At 42.0% G+C, this 14,467-nt stretch overlaps 1 protein-coding gene across 1 annotated transcript in view; it reads left to right on the top strand.

The window, feature by feature from the left end:
- The window catches only part of LOC133415102 (meiosis inhibitor protein 1), a 60,249-nt gene that overhangs the window by 25,843 nt on the left and 19,939 nt on the right, over window positions 1-14,467 (top strand). The window contains exons 13-22 of the mRNA XM_061700929.1: window positions 5,830-5,921; window positions 6,555-6,702; window positions 6,842-6,953; window positions 8,322-8,382; window positions 8,853-8,950; window positions 10,464-10,644; window positions 12,559-12,709; window positions 13,008-13,193; window positions 13,297-13,398; window positions 13,769-13,958. Of these exons, the coding sequence (XP_061556913.1) occupies window positions 5,830-5,921; window positions 6,555-6,702; window positions 6,842-6,953; window positions 8,322-8,382; window positions 8,853-8,950; window positions 10,464-10,644; window positions 12,559-12,709; window positions 13,008-13,193; window positions 13,297-13,398; window positions 13,769-13,958 (1,321 nt within the window). The remainder of the gene's footprint in view (window positions 1-5,829; window positions 5,922-6,554; window positions 6,703-6,841; window positions 6,954-8,321; window positions 8,383-8,852; window positions 8,951-10,463; window positions 10,645-12,558; window positions 12,710-13,007; window positions 13,194-13,296; window positions 13,399-13,768; window positions 13,959-14,467) is intronic.

The following is a 14,467-nucleotide window of genomic DNA, read 5'->3' as shown; positions in this document are numbered from 1 at the left end:
TGTAAGGTCTTATATAGACAGGGGTGTGGCTTTCCTAATCAAGTCCAATCAGTATAATCAAACACAGCTGGACTCCAATGAAGGTGTAGAACCATTTCAAAGATGATCAGAAGAAATGGACAGCACCCAAGCTAAATATATGAGTGTCACAGCAAAGGGTCTGAATACTTATGGCTGTGTGATATTTCAGTTTTTCTTTTTTTAATAAATCAGCAAAGATTTCAACAATTATGTTTTTTCTGTCAATATGGGATGCTGTGTGGGATGCTGGGGAAAAAATAACATAAATTATTTTAACAAAGGCGGCACGGTGACAGACTGGTTAGAGCGTCAGCCTCACAGTTCTAGGGACCCCAGGGTTCAATCCCCGGCCCCGCCTGTGTGGAGTTTGCATGTTCTCCCCGTGGCTGCATGGGTTTTCTCCGGGCACTCCGGTTTCCTCCCGCATCCCAAAAACAAGCATGAATTGGAGACTCTAAAATTGTCCGTAAGTTTGAATGTGAGTGCGAATGGTTGTTTGTTTGTATGTGCCCTGCGATTGGCTGGCAACCAGTTCGGGGTGTACCCCACCTCCTGCCCGATGATAGCTGGGATAGGCTCCAGCACGCCCGCGACCCTAGTGAGGAGAAGCGGCTCAGAAAATGGATGGATGGATGGATTTTAACAAATGGCTGCAATATATTCCTCTCACATCCCCAAAACATGCGTGGTCGGTTGATTGAAGACTCTAAATTGCCCGTAGGTGTGAATGAGAGTGCGAATGGTTGTTTGTTTCTATGTGCCCTGCGATTGGCAGGTGACCGGTTCAGGGTGTACGTCGATGGATGGATGGCTGCAATATAACAAAGAGTGAAAAATTGTAGGGGGTCTGAAAACTTTCCGTACCCAGTGTATATCTGCTCAAAGCCTCTGGTGGCTGGAATATATCCTACCGGGTCATCATAGGGCTTTAAATGGTTTTAAAGGGATTTAAAAGATGCACTTGAGCTTTAACACACACAAAAATCTTTTTCTGGGTTTGTTTGTTTGGTTGTTATTTTTTAAGCGGGAAAATATCGGCAGTTTCTACGAAAAACAGGTGGGTCTTGCCCCCCCATAATAATTTTAAGATTTAACAAATCAAATACTCGAATAGGTGAATCTTGTGGTGCCGAACCGCGAATATGTCCATTGTATATATGGCAAAACCAAAGACTCTGCCTCTGAAACGCACCCCTGCCTTGAGTGAATGGCGCACACACTGATTGATCATTGCAATCAGTCTCTCAAAATATCAACACTCTCTCCTTTTTTCTTGCCAGTTACCTCTCTTTGTGGCTATCCACTTCTTCCATGACAATCTTGGCATGTTTTTGTGGTTCAATAAAATGGAATACAGTACAGTATATTTCATGTGGAGCCTCAAAACCTGATACAGTTTTTCTGTTGCTGTGAGGCGGACCTCCGGACCATAGCCCTCCCAGTCAACCAGGTACTGGAGGCCGCGACCCTGACGACACACATCCAGGAGCCTGTCCACGGCCCAAGCGGGATGACCACCGACCACCAAGGGAGGAGGACGGGGTGGCACAGGGGGGTACAGAGGACTGGAAGAAACCAGTTTTATCAGGGAAACATGGAAGGTGGGGTGAATGTGGAGAGAGGCAGGGAGCTTAAGCCGTACCGCACATTTACCACAGCCACAATCTCATAGTGGCCAATGAAACGGGGGGACAGTTTTTTGGATTCAACCTTGAGTAATAGATGCTTCGTAGCGAGCCACACTTTCTGACCAACCGTGTATGCGGGCGCAAGGATGCAGCGACGGTTGGCTTGTACCTGAGACATGGTAGAGGACCGGAGAAGGGCAGAGCGGGCCTGCTTCCAGACCTTGGAGCACCGGCGTATGTGGGCCTGAACTGAAGGGACTGCAAGCTCAGGCTCCTGCGATGGGTGCATTGGACAGGGGAAGCCCAGAACCAAAGTCCAGGGCCATGTGCCACCAAGGGCGTCTAGAAATGGGAACCGGACGCAGTAAACCATAGCTTGGTTTAGAGGATGTCTTATTTTGAGCATATACTGTGCATGCAGAGACAAAGGACCAGGTGTCATCTTCCATGGTGGGCCACCAGAAGGACGGAGGAAGGCCAATGTTCTGTGGATTCCAGGGTGACAGGTAAGTCACGATGAATGGGCCCACTGTAGCACCTGGGGGCGGGCCGAATCAGGGACAAACAAGGAGTTCCGGGGACCTGGATAATTCTTGACATTCTCCGAGGCGAACTGGCGAGACAGGGCATCCGCCTTGGTGTTCTGGGCCCCTGGGTGGTTGGACAAACCGGTCAAAAAACAATGCCCACCTGGCTTGACGGGAGCTCAGCCTCTTAGCAGAGCGGATGTATTCCAAATTCTTGTGGTCGGTCCACACGAATGGGTGTTCGGCGCCTTCCTGGAAATGCCCCCATTCCTCCAACGCCATCTTCACCGCCAAGAGCTCCCGGTCTCTGATCCCATAATTTTTCAACGCCTGATACAACTTGCAAGAAAAGAAGGCGCAAAGGTGGACCTTACCATCAGTCTGGGATATAAAAAAAAAAAATAAATAATTTTAGACCACTGCTACACTACGCTAAAAAACGCATACCGTGCTATACCTCGTGCAACTCTGGGCTTGTCTGATCACTGCTTAATTCAATTAAAACCGACGTACATGCAAGAACTTAAATGCGCGAAGCCTAAAGTGAAAACAGTGAAAAAGTGGACCAATGAAGCAAAGATGGAACTTCAAAGCTGTTTAGACTGCACAGACTGGAGGGTCTTTGAAAATTCAGCTGTCAGCCTGGATGAATGAGGACACTGTTACGTCCTATATCAGTTTCTGTGAAGATGTGTGTGTACCAACCAAATCATTTCGCACATTCAACAACAACAAGGCGTGGTTCACTGCTAAACTTAAGCAGCTTCACCAAGCTAAGGAGGACGCATATCAGAGCGGGGATAGGGCCCTGTATAATCGAGCTAGAAACCAGTTGACTAAAGAAATTAACATTGCAAAGAGGAACTATGCAGCAAAGTTGTAAAAACAGTTTAGCGCTAATGACGCTAAATCAGTCTGGCATGCATTCCAATCGCTGACTAATTACAAGCGACGATCCCCCCAAGCTGAGAACAATAGCACACTAGCCAACGACTTGAATACCTTCTACTGCAGATTTGAAAAGGACAGTTTCAGTTCTACACAGCGGTCATCGAATCAGTCCTGTGTTCTTCCATCACAGTCTGGTTTGGTGCTGCTACCTAAAAGGACAAACTCTGACTGCAACGAACAATCAAAACTGCTGAAAGGATTGTCGGTACCCCCCTACCCACCATTGAGGACTTGCACGCTGCCAGAACTAAGACAAGAGCGTGCAAAATCCTCTCGGACCCTCCGCACCCCAGTCACCAGCTCTTCCAGCTCCTTACCTCAGGTAGGCGGTACCGATCAATGCAAACTAGAACTAGCAGACATTCCAACAGCTTCTTCCCTCTTGCGATCAACTTCTTAAACACCTAACCTACAATTCCATTACTACATGCTGGCAATTTTTTGACTTGAGTTCATTGTCACATTTCTGTGGGGCCAATTATACATTACTCGTGCACTCACTGTAGTTGTCTCGCCATGCTGCACTATTTGCATATACTGGCCACTCATGCCAGAGTAGCATCTGCTCCATTTGCACACTGATTGAGGAGTATCTGCAACATTTGCACAACCAACATTGTCCCAGATTATCCCACTACTCGTCACTTTAAACTGCATACATTCCTTGAAGTCTCGGTGCCCTTTGCACAACGGTCATTGCACCGGACTATTGCAATATTAGTCATTCGAACTGCTCTAAGTGCTAGAGGACTGCATCTATTTGCACAATTGTCAAAAAAAATAAATGTACCGGCATTACCAGATAACTAGCAACCCTTTACTGCTCAGTGACTGTTTTTTTGTCAATGTCTTTCTGTCTCCAAAGTGTTCTCTGTGTTCTCTGTCTGTTGTCGTACTAGAGTGGCTCCAACTTCCGGAGACAAATTCCTTGTGTGTTTCTGGACAAACTTGGCAAATAAAGATGATTCTGATTCTGATGTTATTAAGGCCTCAATAGTCCACACATGGACGTCTTGTCCACAAAAAAGAAGCCTGCCCCCACCGGTGAAGAGGAGGGCCGGATAATACCTGCGGCCAATGACTCGTTGATGTAGGTCTCCATGTCCTCCTGCTCTGGACGAGAATTAAAAAGACGGCTGCTAGGTAGCGGTGCACCGGGCTGTAGTTTAATAGTGCAATCGTAAGGCCTGTGTGGCGGTAGAGAGGTGGCATGGTGTTTGCTGAATATTGGAGCTAGGTCATGGTAAATTGAGGGGACACTTGATATGTCAGGGGATTTACTCCGACTTCGTCCACTTGGAGGCACCGCAGCAGTTCTCATGACAGAAATTGCCCCATGAGGTGATCTTGGGCACGGTCCAGTCGATGCTGGGGTTATGGAGCCTCAGCCGAGGCAAGCCAAGCATGATTGGAACTTGAAGACAAGGGAAAACATGAAAACTTAAAGTCTCAAGATATGGTGGTCTTACTGGATAGGGGTGATCAGAGGCCCATCAAGGGCAGTGGCATCCTTGGGAGTGGTCAGAGCCTGTAGATGAATTTTCATCTGTTTAACTAGGCGGTGGTCAATGAGATTCTCGTCAGCTCCAGTGTCTACTAGGGCTAGAACAGGCAGAGACAGATCATTCCAGCAAATGGTAGCAGAGATCTGAAAACGGACAGAAGACGAGGAACTTGCATTCTGACTCACCAACTCCTCCTTTATTGGAGAGTCTGCCAGTTTGATGGACCTGTGGGACAGTTTGCGATGTAGTGGCCTGCCTCTCCACAATACAAGCACAGATTAGAGGTTCTCCTGTGTGTTTTCTCCAAATCTGAGAGTTTTGTTCGGCCAAGTTGCATGGGTTCACCGATCTCGGGAAGCGAGACTGGTGACGAAGTCTGCGGCTCAAAGGATGATTTGAGGGTAGAGTGCTGTGTAGAAGGAAGCGGGGTCGGCGGAGTCTGTGACCTCGAGTTGTGACTTGGGAGTCACGTACTTTTTGAATCAGCAGTGTGAAGGCTTGGTCGTGTTGCTCCAAAAGCATGCTCTGTCCAGTAACTGTTTCGGGAAGGAGATCCATCTGTCCATGACAGGCCAGACTATGCTGTCAGGATTCAGGTTGCAAGTTGGACCCAGATGCAGAGAGGGCAGGGAGGTGAGTTTGTGAATAAAGGTATATTGCAGCTTGGAAGCGAACAAAGGAACTCCGAGAACTAAATCCGGGATTGGCAGGGTTCAAATGAGGACTGGTTTGCAGGGAGCAAGGGCAGAGAGCAGACTGGGGACAAATAACAAGAATTAGGTAGAGGTAACTCACTAGGTCTTCAGGAAGCAAAAAGATAGGCAACCTGGGTAGGCTACGAATTTGACGTAGAGCGTTGATAGTCTGGCGATGAGTTGGAGTCCACAATTGAGTACTAGATAATTCACATTCTATGATCATGTTTTCAGCAATTATCTTCAATCTTTTACTTGTAATGCATTTAGAAACAAATCTCTGAATTCACTTTACAGGATCTTTAAGTGAGTGTTGTGCTGCGTTGGTCTTCTCGGGTACAACCGGATGCTATGAGAACAGTTCTTATTATTGTAATGTCCGGGGTCTCTCACATTTTAACAATCAGTTAAGAAGTCTTTATGTGAGCAAGGCTTTACTGCACCTCCACTCCTTTCTCACTCATTTTGTATTTAGTCTTTTCATCTTTTTCTATATCCTCAGGTGAATCTGAAGAAGCCAGAGCACAACAGCCTGGTCTCTTGGTCAGAAGGATTTCTGCTCCAGTCACTGCTCTGTTTTCAGGCTGCATGCAGGTCAGCCCCGAAAGTCACATCTTTGGGCAGTCAAATAATTGCTCAGTATTGGTGTGTTCTCTGATTTGCATGGTTCTATACTTTACCTTGGCATACACAGATTTCGTTTTATATTGTTCCTCTTTGTGTTTGTTGGAGCAATTGTAATACAGTGTACCCAGAATAATAACATTTTAACTTGATCATGTGAGGTTTTAATAAACCATATATATTTTTCATTTTTGTACATATAGTTTTAATAATTTTCCCTCTATACCACAGCTGGTTTGAGATGAAACAAAAATGTGATATTTAGCTGTAGACTTTCAACTTTAATTTAAGAGGTTTATGGCATTTATCATTTAGGAACGAAAGCCATTCCATTCAGAATATATGAGGGGCTTTAAAGTATTTTAACGTTTGACATAATTCACCACCAAGATTTACTTACTAAAGACTAAATTGAAGGCATTAAGACCCACAAGCGGCAGTGAAGCCCTGGCAAATATCTCCAGGGAGGAACATGTCTATGATCTCCAGAACTAAGGCACTTATTCAGCCACTGCAGAGGATTTTAATCCAAGTACTTTATTTAAAAAAAAAAAAAAATGTCAAATTTCACTTCGGAATTGAAACAGTTTGCATGTATGCTAGATTGGCTGAGGAGTGTGCATCAGATCCTATTCTGAAGGAGAACACATTCACAGCTCCATCTAAGACCAGCAATGGCCCTGACTCACTGGAGTCTCTGCGCCAATGTCTGCTGCAGTGTTGCGACTCTGTCTGGATACCAACTGTTGTTGTGAGTGTTGGCCACACATACTTGCATCAAGCAAACATTTGTTAAATCATCTTCTTTTCCAAACACTAATAAATCTTGTGAACTCGTTTTCAGTTGTGTACAGTTTTCCTTTGTGTGCGTGTGTTGTGTGTGTATGTAGAGGATGTGTGAATGTGCACCGAATCCACAGATATTACAGGTCTTCTACTCAATCTTGTCCTCTCAATTCGCCCTCCTTTCATCTGTCATGCCAGCCTTCGCAAATAAGATGGGTAAGTGGAATTTTTGTTTTGATAAAGTTGCCTATTCTTGATTTCAGGGTGTCTATGTAGGGGCTACAACCCATGTGTTTTGTTTGGTTGACTGAGACAACCTGGCTGCTTGTCTGTTCAAACAGTCATTGTCCATAGACTCATCCTGAGCATGAAGATCCAATAACTGCAGAATCCTCTTACGGTCAGGACAATAACCGTATGAATTGAATTGCCATTAAATGTGGTGGGGGGCTCGAAGCTTATGGTTTATGGCTTGTATATTGCTATCAGTGGTTGATGAAGTCAGACTTAAATGCACAATACAGATGATTGAGAGATTTTTTTTTCCATGATATAAATGGTTTATCCCATTGCGTTCACTGTAACTATGTTAATAGCAAAATTAAAGTTGCAAGAAACAAACCCTTAACCCTTGGGAAATTTGGCAGGGGTGCTAGACAGGAGATTTCATACAAGTATTTTCACCTCTACATTTCTGCCAGTAAAGAGCTCTTGTAAATCTCTTGACAGTGGGGCCTTTGTCACATGGAAGCTGTTGGTCAAGCTTTGACCTTGTGGAGCATGTGTTATTAGATTTTAGTTTTTTTCTGGTAAGTTAGCAAACTTCATGCAAAGATGATTTTTTTTTAATGCGATTCAGTGTCACCCATCTCTCTACTATATGTGGTTAAAACAAAAAAAATTATAGCAATTGGACAGAGTGAAACTTTCAAAGGACCTTTGGAAATGGACAAAATCCCCCTGAAATGTTTGCTTCAAATGGCAGACTACTTGTTGTGGTTCCGGCAGTGTATTTGACTCCAAGGATAACGACAAAGAAACTAAGCAATTTCATGATTTTCAAAATTCCTCAAACTTTGCTGCTTTCAACAATTTATATGCTCTCCATTATTCATCAGCATGGCAGCTATAACATTTTCTCCTTATTACAACTAGATTGATGATTTAGCACTGGTAGTGTGTGTGTGATACATACTACTGCCTTTCGTGCAGATGATGCGGGTTGGATTCCCGACCAGTCCCACGGACAGTCCAAAGCCTACATAAAAAAGGGTGGTTTGTGTCAGGAAGGGCATCCACTGTAAATACTGTGCCAAACAAATCATGTGAGTGACTTGCCGTGGCAACCCCTGATGGGACAAGCTGAAAGTTGCAGTAAAAACCTGATTCAAGATAGCACAGAAGTTGTTGTCCGTGCGTGTTTTCTAAAATGTTGCTTAGCTTTACGTGTGTCAATGTGTATGACAGCCTAATGATTTATATTTTGTTTTTGTGTGCCATTTACTTTGGATAATTCTGCTTGCCCATCATGCCCCTACTTGCTGTCTCATCCCTCTTCTTTTCTTCACTTCGTCTTCCCTCCAGCATCCTCTGGTTTCTACAGGCTGGCTTTGGAACACAAAGGGATTTTCTGTGTGGGAAACAGGTACAGTGTGACTGGATAACCTGAGGATATACACACATACAGAACAGTTAAGCTTTCAAAATCTGTATTTTTGTGTGAATGTGCGTCTTTCTTTGTAATTGTGTTAAACAATGGTACGGTGATAAGTTGAGACTTACTATTTCTCTCAGTTGGAACATTACACGTCTTGCTCTATTTGTTTTGTCCTATACAGCTTTCTTCTTTGTGTGTTTTTGTGGTCTTAAGTGCAGTACACACAGTCGCCGTAAAGCAAAACTGAACTACGCTTTAATGAATGCGCAGGGTTTAATTGTTAAAAGAGTAAATGATGGCTCATCCAGTTGAATCTCTCATAGTTCATTCTATGCTGAATTGACTGTGTGCTTTGTTTCTTTCAGGTGTCCTCATTCTGTATTTATATAACTAACTCATTTTCCTGCACCCCCGACATTTCCATATTTGAGTATTAATTTTCTCTCTTATTCTTTCAGAAACACACATTTAAATGCAGCTTGCTGTGATTTCCTACAGAAACTCAGTATGTGTCTGCTCTCCCAGTCAGTCTCTGCTTCCAGTGTCTACCAGCATGGTATGCAGATACAAGCACACAGTAGCAGCACACACAGAGCCTTATTTGCCTTGCGGTTTCCTGATTTATTTGTGTCTTTGATTCTATGTTGATGTCTTCTTGATCTTGATTTATAATGTGTATTACCAACTGTTCTCCTTTTCACAATCTGTTTCTTTATTATGTTGCTTACTCTGACCCCCTGAAATTTTATTTTACTAACACATCGCTCCTTGACACTCCCCTCAAACAGTTGAGGTGATGGGTCAAAATTTACAATCCTCTACAATAAAGTCATTAGACAATCGGGATTATGCTTGTGTGGCTCCCCTGGCAGTCAGTGTGCAGTCATCTAAAACCAACAGCAAGTCGATTACCCTGCTTCTCCTTCAACAATTGTGTTCTCAAGATATCCATTCATTTTCTGAGCCGCTTCTCCTCAATAGGGTCGCGGCCGTGCTGGAGCCCATCCCAGCCATCATCGGGCAGGAGGCGGGGTACACCCTGAACTGGTTGCCAAACAATTACAGGGCGCATACAAACAAACAACCATTCGCACTCACATTCACACCTACGGGCAATTTAGAGTCTCCAATTCATGCATGTTTTTGGGATGTGGGAGGAAACCGCAGTGCCCGGAGAAAACCCACGCAGGCATGGGGAGAACATGCAAACTACACACAGGTGGTTCCAGGATTGAACCCGGGTCCTCAGAACTGTGAGGCAGATGCTCTAACCAGTCTCTACCGTGCTGCAATATGTGTTTGAAAAGGCTTTTGTGTCAGTGAAATGCCCCCATAAAACACCTTTGGGATGAACTAGAAAAGAGATGGTGTGCCAGGCACTCTTGACCTCTTAGCACTCACTGTTTCTTTTGAGAAAGGAACTAAAATTGCACCAATCTTTCTGTAAAATGATGTTAAAGGTATTCTCGAAGAGCAGAAGCTGTTGCTGTTGAACAACACCATGTTAACGACTGCATTTTCAATGCAATGTCCTAAAAGCTAATGTATAGCTGGCACAATATTCAATATTTATTACTCTGTAAGCAGCTGCAGCAGCTATAAACAGCTGCCATTTCTCTTTCAGTATTTTTTCCCAGCTTGACATATTATCTGTCATTTTAGAAATTGAATACACTTTTTATTCATTTATAAATGTCCCTTATCATTGTCTGCATTTCCTTTATACATTAAATACTGTGTAACTTAAAAAAAATAAAAATCTCACTCAAACTTCTTGCCTTGATTACAGCATCTGTTATACTCTTTTGGGTGCCATATTTCAGTGGTCCACTTTTATGTCACCTCTTCTGTCAAAAACATGTTCTCTTGATTTTAAGAGCTGCATCATATGTGCAGTACCCACAAGGCAATGATGGAGGCAACATCAAGTTCCATAAACATTTCTGAACATACAGCTTTACATTATACGTTTTTATTGGCTGTATTAAATCTTCAGATAAGTAAATAATAATTTTATGAAGATCACATTGTTGTTTAATAATGCTTGTTGCCTTAATTTCCACCCCCAGATGCTGAGGAAATAGAAACTCTTTTGCTGCACAATCTTTCCTCTCTGTGCTGTCGACTCTCAGACTGGCCCACTCTGCTGTGCGAATCCCCAGGGCTCCAGCTGTGTGATTACAAAGGCCCAAGAGCCACTCAATACTGTCTGCTGATAATTCTACACCTCGCCCTGCAGCAAGGAGACAGGTACACAAACTTGTAAAACAATGACCAGGCATGGTGTGGTTGTGTAACAGCTCAGTTTATGCATTCACACAGAGTGACATTGTGATGTTGATACATGAAAAAATGTCTTAAGGAAAACATACTCTTGATATTATTGTAAGCTAATTCAGAAGTATACTATGATATTCTGATTTTTAATTAAAAAAATATTTTTTCAGAGTATGATTTTACAACCCGAGGGAGGGCGGAATCACCAAACCTTAGACCCCAAAGCAGACCAGACAACGAATAAGCAATAAAACAGAATTTAATAAACCAAGGGTCCACATGCAATGTGAAAAACATAAATATTGAAATGAAAAATTATTACAGGAGGTTAGCATGAAGAGAATATAATTTAACAAATTAGAACAACAACAAAACACTACTAAACAGAAACTGCAGTAGTACTTAGTAGAGTAGACAGAAGACGAGCATAAATGCAAGCACAATTGGAGGATACGAAGAAACTACAAATAGGATACAGCGAAAATACAATACGAGGATGGAGATTAGCAAATCAAATGTCCGACATTTCCCTTTTGCGTCTGTTTTGCCTATAAATCCTACTGATTGACATTGACAGCAGGTGCAATGCAGGAGGACTAACCTCTCCTATAAGCAATAATTTTTCGAGTGAACCTCAATTCCCTTAGCTAGGCTTAAGTAACATACTGTACGTGTAAACTAACAGTGAATAAAACATCTTGTATTTAGTATTAATTTAATTAATCAATACATATTTAAGCATTGTGGAGCAACATTTTTCCAGTAGAGATTCTAATGTTTGTCCCTACAAAATTATTTTTACGATGATCATGGGTTTATCTTTAGATGACTTATCACCCATAGCAACATACACTCACTCTATGTGAAATCTCCTTGCACCAATCTATCAATTTGGTTGTATTTGCAATTTTATTTTTAGTTTTTTAACTTGTGCAAAAGATATTTGAAGCCTTTTTTGGACAGCCACTCACTTCCAAATCAGGGGGATAGATCCTTAACTTTCTTATTGGAAAACCATTGCTTCTGACTTGGAGGTGCTTCCTTTTATGCTGGATGATTCACACTTGGCTCCAAACAACCCCAGGCATTGTCTAATGAGATTCTTTGCCAAAAATAGAGAATCAGTCTGGTGGTGAGGATGGCTACATCTTGCTTTTATGTCTATGACAATCATGACAAACAAGCCTTCTCACTTGCAGGCTGGCATAAACTGTCCATGAAATGTTAACTAGTGTAAACCCCCTTGTCCATCTGTTTTTCCCCCCAAACTATCACATCGGTCTGTTGATAAATATTGGTTTTATATTATATATTTTTTTATCATCTGTAATGTTGCTTTTATAAACTGTGTCAAGTGTTGGTGTTGCATTACAAATAATGATTTCTTCTAAGTTAATGCATGTGTTTTCTCCTGTGCCTTTTGCCTCCACTTACTTTAGTTATTTGTTTTCTTTGTTATCTTTTCCTATTTAAGTTCTGTTCTTGAACTACAGTACTTCTTTTATGCATTTCGGCCCCCCATCAAGTGCATCTTTGTAGAAAGCTGTAGAAACGGTTTATAATGCTGTCTGACTCTTTCCGTGTTCCGTAAAAATGCAGTTACACTTATTATAAACTTTTATATGAACAGTTATATTGATTTATTTGGAAATGTTTATGACTTCTGGAGCTAAGGCCATTTATGGTGTCCCGGGAAAAGTAAGGAAGAATAAGGTGTTTAATGTTTAAGTCAGGAATAGGAATATGAATTCTGTATTAGTGTGTTTGTTCCATTTAGTACATTCACACTAAATGTATCTGTATGTTTGTCATTTAGATGCAGGTGTTCTGTGTGTATCTATAATTACAGTACTTGTCTCTTATGTTTGTGTTGTATGAATGAACCAGGCTACTTCCAGACCAGACTGTGTTTTCCAGTGTAATGTGGCTCTTGCGGTCAGTACAGGAGGAAGGCAGCTGCACCCTTCCTACCTTGGTCCTGCGGGCTTCCCTTTACCTTCTAGCGGTGACACAGGATAAGAGCACCACACTTGATGGGGTAATTTAGTTTACGTAACACACCCAACCACATTATAGTCACATAGATCACATATTAGTTGCCAGTAAATCACCAGGGAAGTTGAAAACTTGGTACTCCACATTTAAAAAAATATACATTTTGTTTATTTTCTGGTTATCTATTCTATTTGTTAATGGTTAATTTCTATATATATATATATATTTTTTTTTCTTTTTTACAAAAGTCAGTTTTATTTTTCTACAAAGCAGTTTGCCCTTTTTTGGTGTGGCAGCACAAACCCCAGCACTTCTGCCCTTTTCTTGCTAACCTATTCAAGGCTCCTTTGGACTGCATCAACAAGGCACTCTCCTCTTGTCAAAGTTTCTCATCACTCTACATTCACCATCCTGCCATCCTCCACTTCATTTGTGGCCATCCACTGCTTAAAGAAAGATTTGGGGCTCTCGTCTTGGAACTTTGGTTGACCAAACAAGCACAGTCCACAGATACAGAGCTGACCATGGTGGGAAACAATTGGTTTATTCCATCTCAAAATTGTTTTACTTTTGATTTAACATTTTGTTTTTATTGTTGTTTTTGTTTTGTTTTGGTTTTTTGTCAAGGAGATGAGATGTTCTGGGGAGGCGCAAGAACAAGAACCTGCCACAGAAATTGTGGAGCTTCTGTCTGTATTAAAGAAACACCAGTCTGTCATCCTGATCCTCCTGGTGAGATAAATATACACGTGGACAAAAATATTGTTAAATTAGCAGCATAAAGAAATGGGATTGGTGATGTTTTTATAAAGCAGAACATAGTTTATTTCGTGTCTTAGCAAACATTGGTGTTGCTGTGGAGTGTCATTTTGTAACAGTACACCCAACAATCATGCCATTGTACGCTAAAAACCACCTGTGTGTCTAAAGACAGTTGAGCTGCGATTCAGTCATTAGATCTCTCTGGTCAAGGTCATAAAACACTTGTGTTAAGCTCAATTTTAACATGTAGCAACGGGTTTGAATTAGCAAGGCCAAGGAAAGATGAAGTTCAATCCTTTAATTTAAATTGTGTTTTCTTTCTGACTGTCTTACCATATAGGACATAGTTTGCACCAGAGAGGCCTCACTTGCAGAGCTAGCACTGTCAGTTCTGATGGTTCTCTTGGATGGTCAAAGTAACTTTGAGGCAGACTTGTGTACGAGTCTGAAACCTGCCCTACTCCAGGCATTGCAGAGACTCAGTTTCGAGAGTATTGGCCATGTACATGAACAGAAACCTGTTGAAGAAGGTAGGCGACAGGCGTCACCTCTTGGTGGTGGTGCAATAATGTTTTCAGACTCTCAATGCAACATTGTGAGTTTTTTTAGCTGAATTGTGAATAAACACATAACAAAGATGAAAATATTGTTGCACTATCATCTTACCAATTAATCATTACCTGTGTTGTTGAAACACTTAAAAAAAACTTTTTTTTAACAATCTAAACCTTTGCACATTCAAATGCACAAGCCAACTGTAACATATTCAACAAACAGCAGCCTACTGATTCATGTTGCGAAACATGAACATGCTCAAAGGTAATATGTTATTGCAGCATAGTGACAGTCCTGCAGCTTGTAACGTTAAGGTAGAAAGAGTTTGAAATAGTCACACACCAAACATTGCCTTGCACTCTTTTTTTCTATTTCTGTATTAATCCATTTAGGCTCCAGTTAATGTCTGCTCTGGCTGGTTGCTGACTTGGCCTACTGTACAACCGTTTTTACACAGAAATCAAATTCCACGCGATGTACTTTA

Source organism: Phycodurus eques, chromosome 16 (genome assembly GCF_024500275.1).
Source record: "Phycodurus eques isolate BA_2022a chromosome 16, UOR_Pequ_1.1, whole genome shotgun sequence".
Classification (NCBI taxonomy): domain Eukaryota; kingdom Metazoa; phylum Chordata; class Actinopteri; order Syngnathiformes; family Syngnathidae; genus Phycodurus; species Phycodurus eques.
This window is presented reverse-complemented; position numbering and strand designations above follow the sequence as displayed.